Source organism: Anarrhichthys ocellatus, unplaced genomic scaffold, assembly GCF_004355925.1.
Source record: "Anarrhichthys ocellatus isolate YVR2014 unplaced genomic scaffold, GSC_Weel_1.0 scaffold2, whole genome shotgun sequence".
Lineage (NCBI taxonomy): Eukaryota > Metazoa > Chordata > Actinopteri > Perciformes > Anarhichadidae > Anarrhichthys > Anarrhichthys ocellatus.
Window position 1 is genome coordinate 11,992,817 of NW_022280032.1, and position 26,064 is coordinate 12,018,880.

Consider the following 26,064-nt stretch of genomic DNA (forward strand, 5'->3'; position numbering starts at 1 on the left):
GCAAATCTTTTCTTTTTATGAGTGTGTGACTAAACATTCAAAAGCTGGTTGTTGATTAGTGGTTGTTTAGGGAATAGAGAATTGTATTTCCAAGTGTCAATTCTTCTGAATCCCGGATTTACTCCTAATTTAAGCGTGACGAAGTAAACACTGCATATAGGGCTGTGCACAAATGCACACCTGTTCCAGGTAAAATACAACAGCTCTGCATGCTAATGGTGTGACCAACCTTTCTTATCCCTCTTTTTCCTCCTCCAGAGGGTTGATGACCTTACACATCTGTGACCCACACAGACACACATCCCTGAGCATATGAAGATATGGACACAGGGATGCACTCACATGTCACAAACGCACACGCTGACAGATCACATTAACTATATTTGTTCTCCCTGTAGATCCAGTCACTGGGGACTGAGGCGCTGCCTCGGCCACGGACCAACAGGCCTCAGGGGAACACAAGACAGATAGGGTGGAGAGGAGGAAGTCGAGAACAAGGAGGATACATATATAGGAGGAAAAAGTGCAGCAGCAGAAAGCTGCGGCTCTACTGAAATAAACGTGGTGAGATAGAGGAGACAAAGAAAGAAATGGCAGGCCAAAGGCAGGAGGTGCTGGGAGGAAGAAGGAGCCAAGAGACAAGATAAGGGCAAAGAAAGGAGGGAAGTGACAAGGGAGACGAGGGAGAAGAATACGAGAAAAAAGAGAGGAGATAGCAGGAGAGAAAAGCAAGAAACTGGTGTGACAGCAGCAGAGATATAGGTGGAAGGAGGAAAGCCTTTAGACGGAGGAATCAATAGTGAAAAGGTAAGGGATGGATGAAGGGATGAGCAAAGTGAAGGAGTGGAAGAACAGACCGGCGCAGAGAGGCGGTGGAGGCAGGAGAGCAACCTTGTGAAGTCCGAGTGGGATGTGCTGTTTTTGAATGTAGAGAGAGAGTAGGACTCTTTCTGGGTGGGAGAGAGAATGGAGACAGAGAGATATATAAAGAGACAGAGTGAGAGAAAAAGAGACAGAAAGACAGAGAGGGACAGAGAGGGACAGAGGCAAAGAGACGGAGGAAAGAGTGTGAAGAGAAAATGGGGGAGAGAAGGAGTGAAGGTTGTTCCCTAGCATCTAAACGTTGTGGTAAGCTTGCTGCTCAATATGGCCCTGAAGGCACACCGCCTCTGCTAACACAGACGTATCACACACACACACACACACACACACACACACACACACACACACACACGGAGGGAAGGGGGAATATCACATCTATCATCACTATTTGAACAGAAGACTGCGTGCATGCGTGTATATACTGATATGTTTGCTGCAGATCGGGTTGGTGGGTGGGTGGGAGTTGAATGATGGCTTTGAGAAGTGTGTGGGTTGGGGGTGTCTGCAATTTTATACTTGAAAAAAACGAGCATTTCAAGCAGCATCTTTGTAAAAAAAAAAGGAAAAAGAAAAAGCTGACTGTATGTGTGTACGTACGTTCGGCTTTGTGTTCGAAGTATGTAGCGAGGCACAAATGTGCCCCTGTGTCTATTACTAGATGGCGGGGAGCAGTTCCCATGATCTATCAGATCACTTCAACAATTGGCAATAGTGTCGGCTTCATTACCATAGCAACTAGCGAGTTGAGACTAGATGAAGAGAGCTACATATGAAAACACAGTCCTATCCACACAACATACTGCCTCAGAGCACCACAACACATTTGTGTTATGATTGTAAAGTTAAGGACAGGGGACAGTATTATCAGAGTATTGCGAAGCATTAAAATTAAGTGAGATCCAACTTTGATGCAATGTATCGAGTGTATAATGAGCATGCATGTGTGTGTGTGAGAGAAGGAGATGGCAGAGAGATAGAGAGCGCTGAACAGTGTTGGTTTTCCGTCTGCTACAGTTCAGACTGAGAGCACTGCGGATGGTGATGCTGCAGTATTTATTCTCCACATTCAACCTCAACTCACCTCAGATCCTTTCCTTACATACTATGGAAAGATGTGTATGTACAGCAGTGTGAGTGCGTCATTCTGGGGCTAAACCAACAGCTAAAAGCAAACGCTGCCACAGTTCCCAGTTTAACTGTACCGCCACCTTCAACATCCTCATCGTCTTATCAGCGCAGATTCTTTGAATGCATTTTGTTCTTCTCCAAACCGTTAAAGCTGTTTGCCATGCTGTCACCGTCGTCACTGACACTGAGCTGTCAAGACCTCAAGATCCTTGTACATGCTGTTACTCTCTTCACAGAGTAACGACATGCGCCTCATCATGGACATACAGTACATCAGAGGTGGAAAGAAGGGAGGGGGAGCGGGAGAGGGGAATGTACGGAAGAGAGATGACCAGATATGAAGATGTGAGGAAGTCACACTGGATTCACACCTCTCTTTCTTCTCCAACTTATTCCACACATTTTCAAACTTTCTATGTGTAAATCTGCATATCTATTCAATCCTTCTCTGTATGCATCCTATAAGAGAGTGGTTATCATTTGTGCCAACCGGAGGTTGCGACTGCAATCGTCTTGACTGTTTCCTCTCCCTCTTCTTTCCTCTCTATCTTACTCACACTCTTCCTCCCTCTATCCTTCTTTATGTCTCCCTCCTCTCATGCAGAAATGCTCCAAGTCCTTTGATTTGTAGCAGAAATGAAGATAGGAAATTTCAAAGAGAATCCTCTTCTTCTGCTGACGCACGCTGTCCCACTCCGGCATTGCCTCAGTGCTCCTAGTTCCTTCCCTCCTTCCTTCCTTATTTCTTTTTCTGTCTTACTCCCTTTTACCTTACCCCAAACTCTCCTTTCTCATTCAAGTCTGCCCGTCATTCTTATCTGTAAGCTTCCCTCCCCCTCCCTTCATATGTAGTGCCATTCTTTCGTCCTCCATCCATTCCCCCAGCGTCTCGTGGCAAAGCTGGCGTGTTAGCGCTGTTTGTTAGGCTGTTGTGATGTCTGCTCCTGGTCACGGTTGGTGGAGGAATAAGCACCTCTAAACCTGTGTCAGTCCCCGAGACACAGCAGTTTATTTATAACGCTGCCTTTGTACGCCATCTGTCAGTCAAGCCAATCCTCTGTCTCTTCTCCCCCTACTCTACAGAGACTGACAGACAGACAGGCTGCCTGCTATAGGAGCTATTATAACACACACAATCTCATTAGTTCAAGACAGAAGAATATGGCTGACGGATTAGCTGCAACTCTCATTCCTCAAAGCAACTTTGTAGTGTCGTATCAATTACGCATGGGTAATAGGTGTCAATAGCATGGCTGGCTCTGACAATACATAGCAATTAAGCGGATTTGTCTCAGTACTTTTTATGTTCTGTGGAAGGACAACATCCTTGCGTTGTTCATGAGCGGACTGTTAAGTAGGCACACTCCTATTCCTGTCTGTTTCTTGCTATCTCTCCCCTTTCCTCCCCAACTTTCTCTCCGTCATCCATGTATTTTCACTCTCCATCCATCCACCTTGAACAACTTATTTAGGACTCTACACTCACTCCAGCTCCCTTACCTGTGAAGCTGACATTAAGGATGTAATCCCTGTAGAGTCTGCGCCCATCCAGTGCCTTCATGCTGTCACACAGCTTGGTGGTGTTGAAGCACAGGCTGCGTTGCATATAATGGAGTGCATGAGCCATGGCGTACACTGCGTTCACCACAAACATGATCTTGGACTCTGGTTCAAAGTTACTCTTGTCGATCGACAAGTCCATGTCACACGGTGGGAGAGACGTCTCTCCCAATCCAACACCTCCCCCTCCTCCTGCTCCTCCCCCACCCAAGGAGCACTGGAACCGCTGCTCCCAGAATTCCCTGTACCAGGGATTACGATGGTTTTTGACTGGGTTTAGGTTGAGAAAGTAGCGGTTGAATTCTGGCAAGGGATTGGCTGCCAGCTCAAGTGTGATGGCTCCTTCAGCGGTGACCTCATTTCCCTTGACAATGCTTTCCTGTGCACCCCAGCCATCGCTGGCCACCCAGATAAAGGAGGTGTTAAGCCTGGCAGCTGCTGCCAACAGCTCTCTGGCATCGTCGCTACGCAGGAAGAGGACTGCCACACGGGCATTCGGCTTCTGGAGAAGCTGACGGATCACAGCTTCATAGGACTTCTTAGCGTTAGAACGCCCCACCTGGATGGAAAGAGGACATTAATGTAATGACAGATGTACTGTAAATGTTCCTTCTACTTTCAAATAGGTTTGCGGCCCTTATTTGTGATCATTTATCACCATCATTCAAAGGAATAAACAAGCCAAAAATGTCGTCTGTACTTCCGTCTCACGCCATTACACACCTCCGTAGCAATTGAGATAAAAATGTGACTGTTAAAGTACCCAGGATGAGTTCTTGGAGATAAGCTTTCATTTTTTTGGTTCCTAACTGATAACACCAGTGTGATATGACCTCCATTTGTGTGTAGGACAAGATAAGACATGGAGACAAACTTTTATAAACTCACAAATTTAGGGCCTCATTGATCGTTAGTGGTGCAGCTTCAGGCCATACATTGGTGTGATACTGCTGATTGAAGTTGAAGTTGTTTTTTGGTATCTTACTTTGAGCAATTGTTGCTAATATTCATGCAGAAATAAACTCATTCTATTTCATGTCTTACCTTCTCTGAAGTAGCGATACAGATGTTCCTCATGCGTGCCTCTTGTTCAAAGGCCTCTATACCGGTTTCACCGTAATCACCCTCCGATGCCACAGTGGACACGTATGTCCAGTTGAAAAACCGGAGAATCTCGGCCATGGCTTTGGCCTGGTAGAAGTCGGGGGGCACCGTGCGGGCGAAGTAATCGTAGCGGGTCTTATCACTGAGCTTGGCACTGGTCGAAGCATAGCTTATCTGAGGAATCTGAAAGAGCCTGAGAAGATTGGCAACCTGTAGGGAGAAACAGTAAAATGAGAAATTAATCAGCTGGAATAATTCCAAACCCTCTTGCAAATTAAACCATTTTAATGAATTGTAGGAACTTAACATTAATTAATTGAATCACTCATCACGTGGCAAAATTTAAACTCAAGAGTCAATGCATTCAAGCAGCTACATATAGTGTTTGCAATGCATAGGTGGCAGCAACTGAGCCAATTACTGTACAATTAACTGAATAGGTCACTTGAAAGAAGCACTACACACAAAGTAGGGGTGGGGGAAAAATTGTTTCTTAGATGCATCGCAATTCTCTCTTGAAAGATTACGACTTAATGCAGGAAACTCAATAATGGGAAATTTCGAACTAAATTCTCGACGTTGTGATTGCATTTAACAATTCTGTGACACCGGGCTGTCCGCTCCTTACTGCTGCCCCTGAACACAACAGACTTAAAACATGTGCGTCTGGTTTACATTCTAAGCTAGGCTAAATACTTTAGTGAGGGCGCGGAGCTTAAGCAGCCAAATTTGGATACAATTTGATCGGCACCCCCGGCTTAAAAGCTAACATACTATGGAAGCATTCTACTTCTTCTTCCGCCAAACTCAGAAAGGGCGAAACGAGTCACGAAGTAGACTGCAACTTTTTTGGTCAAGGATTTTCGCCCCTACTTAGTCATTGAGAATCAGAGCTTTCGCGCTATGTTGCACACTATAAAACAGAGAAACAACATTCATCTCAACATTTTTACGGACACAGCGATACTGTACAAGCAAACCAAAGCTAAAGTCATGGAATCAATGAGGAAAGTGGGTAGGATGACAGTAACACACTGTGTGACTGCTGCTAAAATAGAAGACCAGAGAAAAAATGTGAGAAAAAATAAATCATGTATTGAATACATGTTGTTGCATCAAGAAGAAGATTCCCACCCCTAACACAGAGTGTCAAAAACTGGAAGATGTACACCCCTTGGATTGCTTAACAGTTGCAACCATAATTAGTTTCATAACAGATACTCAGCGTTCATATCCGATTTCAACATTTCTGAATTGGCCATGAAAACATTTGATCAATACTGGGTATCCCACACAATATACTAGTGTCTCACTTTGTAGGAAGCTCATGTCTCTAATTTGGTCCAATAGGGCAAAGGCAGACTAAAAAACTCAGTCGGTTTGTAAAAGATAGTTTCTTCTTTGTAGCTGGGAAGCTAAGATGCCTAAGGACTGTCTTCCAGCAGAGAAAATAATGTCAAAAACATATCAAGTGCAATATTATTAACTGCAATAAAGTGCTCTTCCACAGGCATGCTGCAACTGCAGGGGTAGTGTTGTTGTGTTGGAGGTTTTTTGTTGTTAAATTTCCCCTTTGACCGACCCTGTGCGTCAAGCTCAACGGTCTACAACCAAGTATTATAAGTTTAATCTAAAATGACTGGCACATTGACAAAAACTACATAAAATAAGACCCACACAAAATTATTAGAATTCATTTTTATATTCCTCAAATGTGAACATATTTAGAAGGTTGCTGCTGATAGGAATTACTTCATGCATAATGTGATTATTTGAAGATATAAGATAATGCAGCAAGTATAGGCATATATGCACATGGATAAACACAAAATAGCACACACAGCCCACACGCACACACGCACCCTCACACACACGGAAGTTCAATAAATCACTGACTCATGCATTAGTGATGGACATCATCTAGGGTCTACTGATGTCCATATAATATTCCCTTTTACTGTTGATTGGGGTTTGGTCATGTTCTCTTCATTACAATTTTAGTCACAGATGCCAACACAAATATAATTGCTACACACTCTCATGCACACAAAGACATGTAAACATTCAGATTCAAACATGCACACACACACGCAAATAAACAGAAACTACACAGCCATTCTGTTCTCGCCTCTGTTTAATCCTTTTAGAGCGCATCACTCTGAGCTTTTCTATATTTCATTCATAGCTCATTTGATGAGCTGTTTTGACAACATGTCAGAATCTCATTAGACTAATAATGTAGAAGATTAGAAAACGCACTTGCATACATACACTGATGTGCACAAGAACAGGTCCACACATACACAGGCACCTGCGTTGACGTACACACACACACACACACACACACACACACACACACACACACATGGATAAGGGCTGCTTATAGTACTTCGGGCAGGTTTTATGGTTTTAAGATGGCAGTTGACTTAAATGTCAGGGAAGGTCAGGCTGCAAAATGTAACCGCATTGCTCCATTACCTGCCACTGAGCAATGACTACAGCTAACTAAGAGACCTGTCTGTAGGGACATGCAGAGTTTACTCTGTTAGTGAAGGCTTCTCTCTTCCTGTGAAAGAGAGAGAGAGAGAGAAGGGAGATGTACTGAATGGGTTGAATATGAGAGACGAGTAGAAAAAAAATGAAAGGGAAGGAGGAAAAATTGGTGCAGTGGAGGGCTGCTGTGTGTTTTCTGCTTGGAATGCAAGTCACACACAGAGACACGCACATACACACACACATGTACGAACGGAGGGGAGGTATTATGCGTGCTATGTGAATGCCCTTAAAACATTGGAGTTTAGTTGTGCATGGTTAAACATAAAATAATTCCCTATTACTTCATTTAGAAACAATAGAGAGCCTGGCCACGTAGAGCGTCATGAAGGAGTAGCTGGGTTAGCTTGTCTGGCAAGAGATCAGAAGACTGAGCACAGTTCGGCTCTCGTAAACAGTGCTACCCTCGGAAAAAGACAGGTAAAAACAACAGCAACGGCAACAAAGGGCAACAAGAATGAGCTGCAAGAAAACAAGGGGTAATTATGTGTGATGAAGGACAAGAGACAGAGCAGATGTGTTAACAATGGCTGCCACAGGAATGAGGAGGAGGAGAAGAAGGGGGCTGAGGTCAGCATATACGGAGCTCTCCCCAAATAGCCGCGAGGGATGCCTCTGAATGCAGAGAAAGAAGGAGAAAAAAAGAGTAGTAGATAGTGAAGAGAAAGAAGAGAGAAAAGATTTAAGTGACAGAAAAAAGAGAGCTACATAGAATATGGGGAGAGAGAAAAAGAGGGGTTGAGAAAAAGACAGAGAAAGTTGCAGAGATTAGGGATTTAAGGACTGATAGGAGGATGCTTTTGTGCAGTCACAGAGGAGTAAGGGAGAGGGAGGTTTTATGCTAAACTATGCAAATTACCCAGCTCTATGACAAGAGCTACAAGAGCCGAGGAGACACACAAGAACACACCAATGGAAAACCTGATTCTAAGAAATAAGTATACACACACACACACACACACACACACACACACACACACACACAGGCACGGACTTGCACTGCCATATCATTGGAAGTCAGCTTCTGCACGCTTGGTCATCAGTAAAAGAGGAGAGAAGAAGCCGCCAAGTTAAAGTTAGAGGATGGTGGTAAAGTGCGTTTGTATAAATACTTCTGTACCTGCATGCTGCGTGTTTACCTGTATGGAGACGCTGCTGAAGGATCCACCTATGACTCCAGCGATTGCGAGCGGGCTGTCGTCCTGCAGAGCGTAAGATCCGTCTGGACAGATGAACTCTGTGTCGTCCACCTTAGTGAGGGAGGCTCTGACAAACTCCAGAGCCTAGGAAACACATCCACATGGATATTTCATATCAAATGCTGTGCAACATATGGTCTATATTATCTATTTATTCTTAATCGGCCTTCAACACACTTTGAACTATGTTCTTTATGAGAAATATGCAACATAAATAAAGACTGATTGATACTTTTCTTTAGTGTAATATTTCTATCTCTTTGAAGGGATATAAAAGCCCTTTGTCTTACTCTAGCAGCTCTTAGATGCTTTCAGAAGAGGGTCCAAATTGCAAATGAACTCCCCTGACATCAAGCCACATTATAACATATTGCTAGGATGTGGAGAACCAGGCAACGAACCTGCAACCCACTTAGGAAAACCAACTGTCAAGAATCCAAGGTTTATACGATCAGTCAAAGAGCTCATTGTATGAGATAACTGGATGCATCATCCCTAAATAGCTCAGCAATAAGACACAATATATTTTTTGAAGATAATCCCTGAGGGAAAGTGCTTTAAAAAAAAAAAAAAGATCTGCCTCATTTCCCTCTTCGCAAATAGCTTCAATCTCTACTTCTCATCAAGGATTTGCCGGTATCATTTGAGGCAAGATCTTTACCCGTCATGGATGAAATAGAATTTCTTGGTCCATTTACTTTACCTGAAAATTACCTTTTATTGAGACCTTATAGCTTTTACTCCATTTAAAATGGAAACATTGCACTTTTTACTTCTGACACCACAACTTACTTTGCGGAGCAACTTTTTAAATATAAAATGTAGCAAAAGTTCAAGTTGCCCAGCAGCGCAAAAGAACAGACAGCTAATTAAACACTGTAACTGTATCTGAACTGCACTGTATCTAAAAAGTTGTATCAGCATTCACAGGTAAATGCAGATACAACTCAAATCTCAATAACACAGAAATAGGACTTTCTCTGAGAATAAAAACTCCAACTGAGCTATTATTTCAGTAATATGCTGCTCTTTGTTTTTGTTAGAGGATTTCATTACTTTCACCACTGTCATATACACACAAGTGCAGCAGATAATACTTACATAAATGCAAGAAGAGCTGGAAAGACTGTTCAAAAGAACACAAAACTATCTATCTATGTAGTTTCTTGTGATTTAGTGAATTACCAATAATATATCTTGAGCAAGTATGTTTGCAAAAGCCATGCATGAGTTTAAACATTAACGACATCTTGTGCAAATCAAAGCGTAAGCCATATTATTTAACATATTTAAGATTATATACTACACATGTCAACAGTGTTTTAAGTTGATGTCAAGCAGCATAAACTAAAGATGGGAAAAGTAGTTTGATTTTAAATACTGTCTGGAACCATCTCCCTTTAGGAAACATACAGAGTATGTGTACAATGACGGCGCTCACCCACCTGCTCCAGTGCATAGGTATCTCTGGAGCAGGTGTCCAGGATGTGGACCCCAAGAGAGACCCCAGGCAACAAAATGTCGTCCTCATTGATTCTGTCAATGGCAAACAGCATGGCCTCCAGCCTCTGGATCCCTCTGTCCTCGTTCACACGCCCACACTCCTCCATCCCAGCACCTTTCTCATGCACAGGGAACAGACCGCCGAGCACCAGATTTCCCTCGATGCGGATCTCCCGGCGGGACTGAGGTGGGTCTCCAACCGAGAGCAACACGCCCCGACACATCATGACCAAGATTAGAGCGGGAACGCAGGCCACCATGTTGGGCTCAAGGAGGGATAGGATTGTCAAAATATGAGGAGATGCTTGACAGAGAGCGAGGCAGAGGGAGGTAGGGGGCTGAGGGTGAAGGTTAGGGCTGAGGGGTTTAGGGTGCTGCACGGTGGGGTCGAGTCAAGCAGTGGGTGTGGATGCTTGGGTCGGTCTGTGGCCCATGAAACGGTCAGGGAGAACTGAACTGGACCACACATGGAGGGGCACACCATCTGTACATCATTCCTGTGTGGAGAGGAGTTATAACTCAAGTCAATCTACGTGCAGCTGCAAGATGAAATACTTTTGTAAGTGTTTCTATAAAGTATAAAAACAACAAAGAAGACCTTTAGTGAAGTTTGGGGACACTGTTAACAAGGTCTCAAAGTTGTTTCCGCCTCACAGCCAAAGCCAGGCCATGACTAAAAGGGATATAGGATTGTTTGGAGATTGTACCCCACTGCTATCCAACCCCTCCTCCCTCCTTTACATCACCCAGTAAACTTTCTTCTTATAAGTGTGTGTGTGTGTGTGTGTGTGTGTGTGTGTGTGTGTGTGTGTGTTTGCCCCTGGTTGTATCAGGATAAGCCAGCTTAGATGGCTGGTTGATACATGAGCCCAGCCTTCTCATGCCACAGATCAGAAAAGCTTCTCTAATCTGATCTCTGTTCCAACAATTCTCTGCTCGTCCATGAGTTTATACCCCCAAGTATGTGTGTGTGTGTGTGTGTATTATCAGATTTATTGCTCCCGCTCTTCTCTGCATAATTACATTGTGAGGACTGAATGCATATTTACCATAAAATAAGCTAAATGACAACAATGAGGCCAACAACAGCTGATGTTACTTATCATAGATTACAACTCAATTAAAGCTATCACTTTGTGTTATGACGTGTGTGTGTGTGTTCACATTCTCCATGTACTATTAAAAAAAACAATATAAATCAAAAATATTTACACATTTTTAAAGGAGCTTCCCACATATTTTACATGTCAAAGTCAAGTTATGATTCATGGACTACAGTTGGATAATGTCCCTGTATGATACAGAAATTTATTGTCCCCAAGTCACATTTTTAATTCCAATACTTTGGTTTATGGACCTAAACTATGATATTCACATCAGATACACGTAGCTACAGTATACTATGTCTGCGTTTTGTGCAAATTTGCAAATGTTAGAATGCAAACACGCCAAACTAAGATAGTAAATAGTATACCTGCTTGACGTCAGCATGTTAACATGGTCTTCGTGAACCTGTTAGCATGCTGACGATCAGCTCGAAGCACCACTGTGCTTATTACAGCCTCACTGAGCCGCTAGCAAGGCTATAAATTGTTCGTCTTAGAATATGGCAAAATACAGATTGCATTTACTCGTGTAAGAGGTCCGGTTACAATGTGATCTACATCGCCTCCAGGCATGGTCTGGCTGATATATCAAGATATATTGCACGTTAATACCATGTTGAAATGGGGTATAAGTCAGCATGTCCCAGCCCCTGCTGCATTGACCTTTCTTTTCCTGCAAGTTCTACAACTTTATGCAAATGCCATACTAGATGTCCAAGGATTTAAAGATTCAGCTTTAAGATATAATAAATAACCTGTTCTTACTGTGGTCTCGTTGTCTTTCTCTCTGTGTTTATATCTTTTAAACTATTTAACTAATGGAAAGACAGTAAAGCCCAGAGTAGGAAACGGCTTTCTTCTTTTCTCATGTCTCCCTTGCAGTATCTTCAGTCCTCAGTAGAATTAAGCTGGAAGTTGACGTTTTGACTTTGAAAATCAATCAAGACAATGCGTGTCCTGAAATTTCTGACGATTGGTGGTATCTCTGGCCAAAACAATGTATGTGTGTGTGTGAGAGAGAAAGTGTAACCCCCCCCCCCCCTTAGGTGGGCAGGTAGGAGGATGAAAGCTTCTCTTAGATGCAGGCAGCTCTGATTTTTCTGCAGGCCGCTGCCATACCTTTACCACTCTGCTCTGTAATATGACACACACACACACACACATATACAGACAAACACATGAACCCAGACAAACACCCACCCACACACGCACTCAGACATACACACTCGCACGCATGCACAAACACACACCTCTGCGTCTCTGAGGGGGTTGACCCAAAAGCAGACTATTTCTATGTCTCCTGTCTCTCTCAACCAACAAAGATCTGAGTTATTGTGTTCAGTAAACATGTAGGAGACACACAGAATCAGGATCTACCATGAATGTATGATAAATTCATAGTACAGAAGATATTAGAGTGCTACTACCCCATTTAAACCAGTAAAATCTGTAGGATGTACCCTGATATGGTCTTTTAAAGTCACTCTACCCAATGAGTTTGCTTTAAAAAGTTGTTTCCTGTCAAAACCCGACAGGAGACTACCTGACATGTATTTGATGAATATATAATTCAACCTAATGCCTGTTCTTTTTGGAAAGGAAATAAATGGTGTCTATGAAAGATTTATATCCTCTCTCCAAGCTGTCACACATGCGTGATGTGTGTGTGTGTCCATAGTTTGTGTTTGTGCATTGGGGCAAAAAGGCAGAATCCCTTTGAATGATTTCCAATATTCCACTGAAATAGCGGTTCCTGGAAATAAACTCTTCAAACAAACTTACATCATTATTAGAGGCCACTTTTTAAACTAACACAAAGGGGAACTTTGTAATGAGCTCAGTTTTGAGGACAACACTGCAACAAGGCAGCAAATGTGGCTGTGTGTTTGTTTTGAGTATGCGTGCATTTGTGTACAAGTGAAAACACATGCATGTGTCTGTTGTGGCATATAAAATATTACTATATTCATGGAGCTGAGGCTCTTAACAACAGTTTCACTCAACGCCTTACTTTGACAGTATACTTTAATGTTATTGGCAGCTCTTGAAGTAAATAATTTCTCCCAGCATTCTTCACTGCTGTCATGGTGTCCACTGAAATTGAATGTTTGCTTCATTATAACTTCTTGGAAAGTGCCCAAACCCTGCTTCCTGTCTCAAGACCAACTGTGCAAGCAAAGCGCACACTTTGAAACAGAAAATATTTCACTTCTTCCCCCTTTTTTCTTTGTTATCAGAAATACTGCCAGGTCAAGCAGGCTAAAGTACAGGAAATAATATATTGCAGGCATTTTAAGGATCATAGAACCTTTACATGTTTGAGCCCCTTTGTTGGGAAGTAAGTAAACTATTTTAAGTATGAAACAACTTACATTAGTTTAATGAATGTTTGTCAGGCACTGGTTTCAGATCATGTTAGTTCACGGAGTGAACATATATTCTTTTTTGTCAGAGAAACTTTGTTCTTAAAGCAGTCTTTATCATTCAAATAGGTGAGAAAAGGTTGAGGTTCGGCTTTCAAACACCATCACATTCATAGGCTGTGTAGTCTGGAAATCGAACCTAGAAGACAAACATGAGACAATCATGGACACTGTAAAATGATAATGTGAACTCGAAATAGCCTCTTGCATGTAAGACTTTCCGTTTGGCGGCAACCTCTGAAAGCCTTCAAGACAACTCGTGAATTTTCACCATAGAGGTTAAGAGCTAGTTATCTTTATTACGTGTTGCTTTTTTCATACTGAATGACTGAATTTCCAAGAAACGTATGAACAAATATCCAAACACAAGATATAATGTGGTGCTTTTTGGTTATTTTTTGTAGAGAAACTCAGTTTTACTGCTGTTTAAATCAACTAATCGATTAGTCAACAAACTGGTTTCGGTCAGCAGAATTACACACACACACACACCATTTATAGGCATTGAATGTCTTACCTGAATAAAGCAGGATAAGAGCAGATGGCAGCTGGCACATGGCAACATCACCACAGACGCCTATTAAAGAGAGAGGGGGGACACACATGAGGTGAGTAAACAACAGCCAGAAAACAACCTGACTGTCAATAGGAGAGGAGAGAGGATCAGATAAAAGAGGAGGCTGACTACTGACCCTTCTCCCTAGGAGCTAGGATGCAGAGTAACATCTGACAGACAACCCCATCTCACCTCTGACCTTGTTCAAATCTAAAGTTTGTGAGTAGGCTGCATACGCACCACCACACTCCCCTTTTGCTTCTCGTGGTTCATCCCGTTTCCTCCATGAAATCGCCCCTTCATCCTCTCTCTCTCAACCACCCTCTCCTTGCTGGTGCTCCACTCCACACTACCCATTTATTTCCATCTCCCTAACACCCTCCACAGCCCTCGCTCTCCCCCTAACAGGCAAGGCTGCTGTGGATGACACGTATCCAGCTGAGAGCAGCCATGCAGGGTCGATGGACCGCAGTACACTGAGAGAGATAGCCCCACAACCCAGCTCTGTGTGTGTTTTTTCTGTTTTCTTTCCTCTTTGTGCATGTGTTTTCATGTGTGTGTGTGTGTGTGTGTGTGTGTATGTGCGCTTGTTTATCTGTCTGTAGTGCACCTGACAGAACCCACAGCTGCACCGATGATGTGAATCTCACAGTATGGGGAGACACTACATGTGCATGTGTGTGTGTTCTTTCATTTTTTTGAGAGTGGGAGGTGGGGTATCAGTAGCTTTGTTATTACAGAACAACAGACCGCTTATTAGATCTGCACACTATCAGAGGTTTATCAGCTAATTCATCCAATTGCTTTGTGCTCTCTTCCATCTCTCTCTCCTTCTATATCACTCTCTCTAATGCCATTCAATTATTTTTGAGATGTGTGAAAAGAGTACTACTTTTACTAATTTTTCTTTGACCTTCACATAATAATTACGTGCATGTGTGTGTGTGTGTGTGTGTGCATGATGTCCCGGACTTCTGACAGTCTAACAGTTGCAAGGGGCTGTGACCATTAATTATTTACGAACTGCATTTTAGGCAGGAAAGACTGATGATCCATAAATAGGACAAAACACAACAGCCAAACATCCAGCGAGACATGATGCACATCCCTTGATCCTTTTTAAAGCACACCAAGCCGCATGGCAAAAAATAACTCAACTTCTGTAGGTTCTGTACATTCACTAGAAACAGACTTCAGAAATTTTAAATAAAAATATCTGAGGAGGGTGTCGATGGCAATCTCAGGTTAAAGTGCCTTTGTTGCCAATTACCAATCAAAATAATAATCAGGTGCTCTGATCTCAGATGACTATTGACTATATGGTCCGTTCACACAGTCAGAAACCAACCTTTCCTGTATTGATTAGTCAGTCCATTTCGTGACCTGCAGTAGGTTCAAAGGGCAAGGGCCTTATCATATTAGAAACGTAGGAATTGATTTTCTGGACCTTACAGACAGCTGGAATTGAAAAGATTTAACCGCACAATCAGTGATCTTTGCTTGACGAAAGAACTGCAGCTCCACGTTTTGTAGCGTGCCATCCACATGCTGTAGTAGATAAAGAAGTACATTTACGATGAAAATTGAATTAACCCGCAAAAGAAGAGGTGTGCTTCAGGTGCAGACAGACTAAACTGTGCTCTCATGTACAGTGGGTACTCCAAAGGGATTCTACATTAAATGAAAAAGCTTTTAACCTTTGAGCTCCACACAAAGTCTACAATGGGATTACTCTGCATTGTGGACTATTTTACTCAGTACACTTTACTACAGTGAGATCTCCAAAATGACCTGGAACATGAGAACTATTATTTAACTGCATGGAAAATGAATAAATTATTAAATGTCATGATTCATTTAATTTTATAACAAACAATGATGCTAACAACTGCTGGCTCCAGCATCTGAAATATGAGGATTTTCATGTTTTCTCTTATTTTGTCGGGCTACGGGTAAAAAAAAAAGTCCTGTCATTTTATATATTGAGAGATTAATATATAGAATTAAAGAAAGAATCGTTATTTGCAACCCTAGTTGTATCTGTTATGGCTTCCCGTTGAGTTTCAGTCAGTTGTCTTTGTCTTCATCGACTTCACAGTGGGTTTTCTCTGAGTTTTGGTGGTCCACAGCTGATATGACATGGCCTGATTAAAAATGGCTGCTCAACCTAAAAACAGACCAGGGTTGTGTGAAGGCATTCATCAGATCCACATTCCATCACCGTAGAGGGCGGCGGGCCTGTCAAGGAGAATTACTTCTCTGTGAATGGCATCTATCAACTTAACAGTCATGTAATGACCCTGGGAGTCATCATGTAGCATCAGTCAACCTCTTCATTGCGCGGGTGCTGCTGTATCCTACTTAATTCATGTTCACACCCCACCAGTCTGCCGTCACTGCAGTCGATACGTGAGGTGTACAGAGCATCGCAATGGACAGGTAGAGACTAATGGAGAGTATTGACAATCTCAGACAGGTGGGCAAATAAATTGACTTGTTTCGACAGAGACACAAGACTCCTAAGTATATAATGTTGGTTGATTCAGGTTAGGTGGTCATGTGTAAAAAACAATTACTGCAGTCATTCTTTACTAATTATCAGAATTAACTTTTAATTTGCTCTCCCACATTCGTGGTCACCATAATTGGGAGACTAATTGTTCCTACTGCAGCACAACAAGTTCAACCTATTGTATTGAAACTTTGACTTTAGTAATAACACTATGACAAAACTCTGTTATTTGGTATTTTCAAAAAGGGATGGGCAGAATGTGTTGGGAAGAAAACATGTATGTATTTTGAACATTTTATCAAAGTTGTCATTTATTTTTTGTCTTGTGTTAGTGTATCTCATATATTGATCATAAAAGTTATCCATATTTATCACTTTGTAGGTCATAGGGGAACAAAAAAACCCCACAACAAAACAATACAGTGTAACAATACAGTGTAAACAATACAGTGTACGTCTACTGTATGTAGTTCAATATGTCCGTTGTTTGAAATTGGAGTTGAAGAACACTCTAGATCTGTGGGCTCCGTCCTTCTATTTCTTTGTTTATGCTTTGCAAAACCCTAAACTTTTCAGGAAATTAACAACAGTATTGCATATTATATTAATGCTTGTAAATTATAAGCATTTAAATTATAAGCATTTAAATTGATCATGTAATATCTGATTGTTTGCCATGCTAAGTCCCAAGCTTGTCTAAATGTGAGAAATAAAAAAAAGATAATAAAAAATGCAAATGTTTTGCAGAGTGCTGTATACACTATAGTTGAATGATTATTTTGCTGTAATGTTTACAGCTGAATCTGATATGTAGTTCTCGGGTTGGGGGCCGATGCCCACACAGCAGAGAGCAAGGAAAAGCTGTGTGGTCAGTTCAAGAGAGTACAACCTGGGAGTTAGGAGTGCATTTCTACAGTAGTTACTGTACCTGATGCAATAGGGAGAAAAGTTTTACAAGGTTATTGTGCCTGTAATGTAATCATAACCTAAGGAGAGGTTATTTAATGGTGAGCCATTTCAATGATTTTCACACAAATATAAACAATTTCATTTATTAATTCACGCAACAAAAATGTAGTATTTAAAGTGCAATGGATAAAATGATTTAACCTGTGCCATTGCTAAGGATGTAGAATGCCAGACTATTGGTATGTGCACTATTCAATGTTTTACTGATGTGCCTTGGGCCTGAAGCAATAGGTCAAAATATACCAATGGGAGCTGTAACTAAACACCCTAACGCTCCATCTGTTTGCTGTTATATCACACATACACACTTACATAAGTCAAAAAAGCTCCATCACCACCACCACCAACAACAACAAAGATATCACTATCACTCACATACGTATAGATATGTATAGTTAATTTCTATTTTTAGATTGCTCATCTTAAACATTGACCCAATTTTGCAACTCTGCCTGGAATTGATCATGCTGAGCTGACAAAACCTTTCATGATTAGATATTTCAACTGTTGCACTGAGTCAGTTAAATTGAATAGAATTGCAAACTATAATTTTAACAGACATTACAAGTTTTCTTGGCATGTCGTGGCTGAGTCACCTGCTGTCAGTGTGGCGCTTTGTATAGTAGCCACTGGATGACCAGTAACACACGCACACACACACACACACACACACACACACACACACACACACAGCTTCCCTCCTCAAGCTCATCATTTATTAAAGAGTCTGATCTCTCTCTGAGACACACCATCACAGCTGTACATCCCACTGCCCTTTCACTGCCTCATCCCCTGAGTGTATGCATGTGTGTAAGTGTGTGTGTGTGCGTGTGTGAGTGTGTGATGAGAGAGAGACTGTCTGTGCATGTGGGAAGGATGGATGGCAGTGAACAGAGAGCGTGGTGCTTACGCTGTGTGTGTGTGTGTGTGTGTGTGTGTGGGTGCGTACATGTGTGTGCGCGGCTCAGTGTGTGTTGTGAGTGACTGTTGTTGCTGATGAGAGGTGAGCTGTGCGAAGCAGCAGTGATTTCCAGACTCTTCCCTGTTTCCTCACTGGAGCATAACAGTGTAAGAAATATGTGGAGCGGAGCAACCGTAGTAATAAAAAAACTTCAAAAGCAAAGAACTTCAGGAAGCATATAGAATGAAGGACTTGGTTTATGATATTCATTTGATTATTGTAGTGAAGCTTTTAGATGCTATGCCCGGTAACTCCAACATCTATACCGATACCTGGACTTTGGGTAACGCCTGATACTAAGGTACAGGTCCGATACCAGTGTTTAATAAATACGCTGTATAACTCACTGTGTGGATGTGAATGGGATCATTCTTTTATGTATAAGGTAACATCAGGTTTGACCTAAACATTTCTTTTCCTAACTTTGTAAAACAAAATGTCACAAATAAATACTTATAAACGTAAATTTACAGATTATTTTCATTTAAATAATAAATCCTACAGCAGCAAAATAGCAAATTTTGCAGGAATTACAATTCAAGTGTAAACCTTTTTAATGTAGCAACAAATTGGTCAGAACTTTAACAGGAATTCCATATATTGTATTGTATATAATATATATAGTATATAAACAAAGGACTGAATTGAATACATCGGCCCTATATTCACAAATACCCGATCCAGCTTTTTGAATCAATATCGGCCCGATATCCGATCCGGTATCAGTGCATCCCTTGTCAGGTTAACAACAAGATATTTCCCGTCTCAACTCTTCTTTACCTTCTCTTTCATTAATCCCTCAAAAACGGCAAGCAATTCAGTAACTGGGAGATTACACAGTGGGACGTATTCTTAGCAACAGTGACCTGTCTTATATCCCATTAAGTAGAGATGCTAACTTGTGGGGATGAGCTGAAAACATGCAGAAAGGAACTTTACTTTAACTATAAGCCTCAGTGTTGCTAATGTTAAAAAAAGCTTTTATTTGGGAGAAAAGGTCGAAGTTAGAAGTTACTTTTTTGAGCATATGAAGAGTCCTACTGTACGACACCTAATTGCTTGTCCGGAAGTTGATAGCTCCAATGAATTTTGAAACGAGGTCACAACAAATTACAGACCTTGCCACGGTGGAAGCTTTATTATGAATTATTAAGACTGTGTGAAGGACAGAAACTTTCCTTCAGATGTTGACTTAACTAAGGGAATAGAAGTGATAGTTAGGTGTGATTATGATCTGGTAGTGTCTGAAAACCATCTTTATTGTGATTATTTTGATCGATTTGATTATATAATTTGTAGCAAGTTATAGTATATATTTGTGTATATATTTGTTTACACAGTTGTTGTCAGCACGAAACCAGACATTGATTATGAGTTACCTACCTGTTATATTAGTGTACTAGACTCCTCTTGGCTCTACTGAGATTAGATCCCATTTTTCCGTCCCCTTGTCTTCAGCGTTGAGAAACACATGAAACCAGAAAGAGAAAGAATATTGTGAAAGAGGACAATTCATCAACAATTTTTATAACGTATTCAAGTGTGTCCTTTCCGAGCATTGTGTTTACTGTTGCGTTAATTACATGTATTATTTGTTTTTTTAAGGTAAAAACAGCTAACAAAGAGTTAAATCAGTCAAGCTACTTTAAAGTGAATTCAGCACCATGGACAGCAACATTAAGAAGCTCTTACATGCTGTTCTCTCAAACACCTGATCTTCAACAAATGTTCATACTAACACTGTTAGAATACACTGATGACTTGTTAAATTGATTATCTATGTGAAATGGGGCACATAATCACCACTGGTAAGTCAAGTGTTTTGCTAAACATTTACAATGCTTTACAGATTTGTAGTATGTTATCTCACAGATAATGAACTATTCAGACTTAATAATAGATTAATTATTATTGATTATCATTTAATCATGAATGTATTGTTTCTAAGGGCTAATGACTATTCATTCACCAGCAAATTTAGACACAAATGTATTGATCATATTCAAAAGAACACATCAAAGCCATTACCTAGAGAATTTAAAAAATGTCTGACTTGAGTGCCCTCGGTTGGCATACAGCACTGCATGGCACTACTGTGATGACTGGGCTGATGGCAAACACCAGACTAATAAGAAACAATAATAAAGCACATCCAGTGTACGATGGGATGCTAGAAATATCTATGGCAATAAAAAACCGATAGAACAACTCACCAAAGTAGTTTCCCACTCGAAGGATTTTTATTGCCGTTTAATGTTTCGAGCACAGTGTGCGGATCTATCTGATCTGGATCTATCTTAAAATACCTGGACTGCACCAGTTTTTGTGATTGTGTATATAATCTATAAACTGCATATTCTTCAAATAAAAATCCTGATATTCCTTCAATATGATTATTTATCATCTTTCAATGGAATCAGATTGTGATGAAATCAGATTTCCAGATACACAATTACGTCTAAATGTTTTTTTCAAACTGATAAAAACAAGCACATTTCATCTCAAATATCCCTGAAAATCGGAATATTTTGCAACAAAGCTTTTTAATTAAATGAAAATATACTCAGTACTTTACATTTGTTAAGTATTTAATTCACACAAGACTACAGAAAACCGTATTGGTATTTCAGATTAGTAGTATATTGAATATAGATAGTGTTTTTTTTTTTCAATTACCAGAAAACATTCTATATCTCAATATATATTGTTATCGAGATATAAAATTAAATATGTGAACACATTTTTTGGCCATATTGACAGTTAGAATTTCAGTATACATTCAGTAGACTTTATATGTATGCTACTGTATAGTACACATGAAATACACTAAGTGAAATGTATATTGCGAAAGTAATAATTATATTACAATTGAACCAGTAACAATGTTACCATACTCTTTAAACTATACTGAAGCAGAATTGAAATATCCTCAAAAACAACAGTACTTCTTGTACCACAGGTTGAGTTAAGTAAAAGCGTAAGTGTACATTTCAGAATTCACTAAAAAGTAGTACGTAAACTCAAGCACTTATACATGTTTACTCAAAAGTAGCATGTTTTCAATAACTATATTAAAGTCAGATAAATATATGAATCTAATTTTAATAAATACACTTTAGACTTCACCAACAGCACATCAAGGACTGCCAAACTAAAGCTTTACATCTTAGTATGTGAAAGCACTCCTAAGTAGCTAACATATATTAAAGATATACAGTGAAATGATGGACCACAATTCAAATAAAGTCATATGCGTTTTATTTAAGTAAGTGATAAGTGATAAGTGATTGTGCGATCAGTGGTAGAAGACAGCTTTGGCATCAACCAGGCCAAAGTTTGCTGTGTGTCATTAAGTTGGTCCTTACAGATCTCCATTGATCCATTACATTGTCTTATCTGGATGATATTGGACTTCAATCTTTCGGTGAACATGCCACCTTCTAGCCAGGTCTTCTGTACTGGCTTTGGTAAAATACCATCACCCAAAACTCCAGCCGATCCAGACCTCTATAAACTGGTTGTAACACATCTCGGATCAAGATATTTTAACCACTGGTAGAGTGGCCACATCTGAGATCTGCAAAAAAGATGGAAGATTTTGTTGGCCTCCGTCACACCACTGAACGACTATTCAGTGTCCCATCCAACAATGTTTCGAAATATCAATCTCCTCCCGTAAGCTTGGAAAGTAAAACGTTGTGTCCTCCGTGCAGCATTGTGGCTGATGTCAGCTAGAATTTGAGTTGATTAAAATTTATTCCAATAGTGACAAATTGTCCATAGAAAGCACTCTTAGCGCATAATCCACATTTTTGCAGTCTATTCATGTGCTCAGTGATTACTGTGTGTTCCAGACACTGATATTTTCACCCATACATGTAAAACACACTTCCATCTCAGTCCTAATGCACGTTATGAGCAGGTGTGTTTAAATAGTGTGCGTTGTAGAATAATATGGAGGAAGAGCGGAGAAGTGGATTATGATGCAGGTGTGGTTTCAAAAATGTCTATGGATATTCGGACACGTTTTTTTCAAAAGTGAAACTGACATGAATTCTATAGCTGACCACAGCCGTCATCCAGTGTTTTTATGAAACTTTTTACAGGTACATTTCAGGCTCATAGGTGCCGGGTCTTTGATATTCCAAAGAGTATTATGGTAATGGCTGTGTCCGGAGAGCTGCCTTCCAGAAACATGCAGCCTTACGGCATTACACCAGAACTGACTGTATTTATTCATTCTATAACTTTAACTCTATACTCAGAATTTGAACTTGGGCTGTGGGTAGTCAGGAAGACATAATTGATCTTAGCTTACTGTGTGATGTCGACACAGGTCACCAGATTCTGTATTTATCAAACACATTACTAAACAGATAACATCAATCACAGATAACCTTCAGCAAATATTCTACAATCAGCACTGCTTGTGCTTCCAAAATCTATGTCACATCACACATTTACATCCACACAATTCACAATACTACTAGTGGACAGCACTGTGGCAGGGGCTTCCTTTTCCTTTATGCACTGAGCTAGTACACTGCTAACGATGAGGTTCTGTACTGTATACAGTCCAGTGAGTGGTGCTGAGTGGAAGCTACAAGGCCATACACACACACACACACACACACACACACACACACACACACACACACACACACACACACACAAAGATACACGAACACAAGCTTATGTACGCACATTTACAAAGCACAAAAATGCTGAAATTTAAGATCAAATCACTAACAAGACAGTTGTCCCCTGACTCACACATATACACATTCTCCGAACACACATGCACACAAAAACACAATTATAAAAAAGCATGTCTTTAAGCTTTAACAAGGCCACCAAGTGACCACCCACACTTGCGACCCCCCTCCTACACCGTGTTTGACCCTTCAATGCACACACACACACACACACACACACACACACTCATCAATGTTCAAACTGCATATATTGAACAAGTGTGAATGAACACATGTATGAAATTACACTTAATTACGCAACAGGTTACACACACTCTTGGGCACAAACACGTGCAATATGCATATACACACAAACACGTTGCAGTGAATCAGTAAAGCAAAACATCAGAGGCAAACCAACTTAAGATACAGAGTTCTCAAAATGTATTAAATTTATTAAACAGAAACCCCACCTCTAGAGAAAAGAAAAATAATGCAGATTCTGCATTCACTAACACTTCCATTTCTTACTGCCACACAACAAACGCATCATTACTATTATCATTATTATTAGTATTATGATCATTAATTGTATATCTGCTATGGCACCAAGCCTCTCAGATATCAAGAAGTACAGTCACTGCCCACCCCTCCTCCGAGTAAATGCTTGTTCTTTCTCTAATAGATACAAAGAACAAGAGTTAATTTAAAATTACCAATACTCTTATTTAAGCCATCTTCTTAAGTTGATATTGCAATTCTGATACAGTTATACATAGTAAGCAATTATCACAAAGGAAAATACACCATTGATTTGGAAAAATCTTTTTACATACAATTCTACTACTAGCAAAGTTTTACGTTTTTGATTCAGGAAAAGTGAAGAAATGTGCATTAAAAAACCATACCGAAGTTATTATAGGCTGATCAATACTTCATCATGGGTGGTGTTTAGAAGTAAATATGGTCATCTAAGGTGTACATACAATTCATGTGATCACTAAGGACTAAGGGGAAATATACATGTAAGCAGGACTAAATGTGTTTCTTTCTTTCTTTCTTTCATTTTTTTAATTTTTTTACAACAATAGGAACTAATTAAACTGTATACAAAATGTATGGCCACTCTAAGCTTACTGTTGAGTCTAATGAAGACAAACCTGCAGGAATACAGCCCACAGGCCTTGGGTTTTCACTTGTCTTCAGAATTCAAACATGTTATTTGGAGTATAAGGTAAAAACATTTTGGTAGAGGAGAGAAGTTCCATCACACCTTAAAGCTTGACTGTCAGTGAAAAATATTGCTGGTGCACCAATAAGAGCCAGTTGTCTCAGGTCTGTGTAGGTAATGACATTTGGACATTTAGGTGGTCTACACCTTGCCTCCTGCGAAAAGGTGTAGAGCTTGTTGAGAAGCAAACAGAAAGTCATTCCACTGATAATCAGTGACCACATACGGTTATCAGATCCACCTGTATGCCTGTTTCCAGAGACGCACTACACGCCCATCTTTTCCCCAGGAAGCTTAAAGCCGCGGGATATGGCTTGTTGCGGTCTATCTGAACCCAAATAACTTCTCCACGCAGGGTAAAATACGCAACTGCAGATACTCTTTGTTTCACCTCCTGTATCTTTATCATGCATCTGCTGCAGAGATTAGCAACTAGGGCTTTTTTCTTTATCACAGCCTGCGATCAGAAGAAGCATTTGATTCAAATAAAAATAGGAACCACATGTAGGCTATGCAGCACAATTGGGTGTTTAAATCCTGCGCAAAGTTGAAAACAAATTGTTCCCCACCGTAGGATTGGCTGACGCGCGCTCGAACGGTCCCGGACTGACAATTTTTCTCTGCACTCGCCTAACCCGAAATATAACACTGCAACATATTGGCCCACCCGAAAGGAATATGTTATATTTGACCTACCTTGACGACTTGGATCTTTCAAAGGTTGCGCACAAATCTTCAGCCGCTGGAAGTTTGACTTAGTCTACTCCTGATCCCTCGGAGGAGTCGCACTGAGAGAGAGAGGATGGGCGCCACTGCTTTGCGCGCCAGGTCTGTCTATGGGTGTGTGTGTGTGTGCGTGTGTCAGCGCGCGTGCACATGAGAGAGAGTGAACGAGAGCGAGAGAGAAACAACAGACGTGTAGAGCCGTAGCCCCTTGCCAAAGGATGCTTCAGTCTCCTAGCAACAACAATCGATCCGGCAAGGAGACATTTTTATTGGATAAAAAGAAAACTTAGCCATTCACCCCCCCTTAGCACATGTTTACCACTCAGAACAACAACTCCAGCTTTACTGAGTGAAGACAGAGAAGAGAGAGAGGGAGAAAGAAAAGAGAGAGGGGGACAAAAAGATTATCCCACATGTTTTACATGTGTGTTTGAGGTGCAGAATGACATACACAGCATTCATTGACACATCCATATGTCCTTGCAAGCTGACTCAAAAAAGTGCATATATAGATACACAAAAAAAGACAGAATTCCAAATCCTTTCTTATTTGACGCAAGCTCCATCAATGCTTTAATGCAGTATTACACTCTACGATGTCAGTGGCAAAGAAAAACTGTGCGAGCCGTACTAAACATGAAAAATCTGGCATTGGCTGCATGGTTCAGTGGCGGAGAGATATGGGACATTCAAACCTAAACACCCTTAGAACTGTGACTAGAAGTCTTCATCCGAAGCCTGTCACACATCACACTAACGGGATGCATGATATATGGCAACCTCACTCACTTAAACTACATTTTCTTCAAGTTAGTTGCCTCTCTCTGCCTGTTTCCCCCTTTTGTCCATCATTAGAACAGAAGCAGTGGCACTCAGTGGTGTGTGTGTGCGTGTGTGTGTGTGTGTGTGTGTGTGTGTGTGTGTGTGTGTTTTGTGTGCGTGTGTCTGTAGCAGTGC

At 40.8% G+C, this 26,064-nt stretch overlaps 1 protein-coding gene across 3 annotated transcripts in view; it reads right to left on the reverse strand.

The window, feature by feature from the left end:
• Nucleotides 1-25,242, reverse strand: part of grm3 (glutamate receptor, metabotropic 3) — a 35,578-nt gene extending 10,336 nt beyond the window's left edge. The window contains exons 1-7 of one of the 3 annotated variants that reach the window (XM_031858491.1): nt 25,078-25,242; nt 19,840-19,908; nt 13,976-14,035; nt 9,872-10,426; nt 8,367-8,510; nt 4,615-4,884; nt 3,511-4,129 (exon numbers count right to left, since the gene is read on the reverse strand). In XM_031858491.1, the coding sequence (XP_031714351.1) occupies nt 3,511-4,129; nt 4,615-4,884; nt 8,367-8,510; nt 9,872-10,189 (1,351 nt within the window). In that variant the 5' untranslated portion in view covers nt 10,190-10,426; nt 13,976-14,035; nt 19,840-19,908; nt 25,078-25,242. Of the gene's footprint in view, nt 1-3,510; nt 4,130-4,614; nt 4,885-8,366; nt 8,511-9,871; nt 10,427-13,975; nt 14,036-19,839; nt 19,928-25,077 lie in introns of those variants that run through there. The other 2 variants (XM_031858509.1, XM_031858500.1) reach the window with 2 other exon arrangements.
• Between the last annotated feature and the right edge of the window lie 822 nt (nt 25,243-26,064).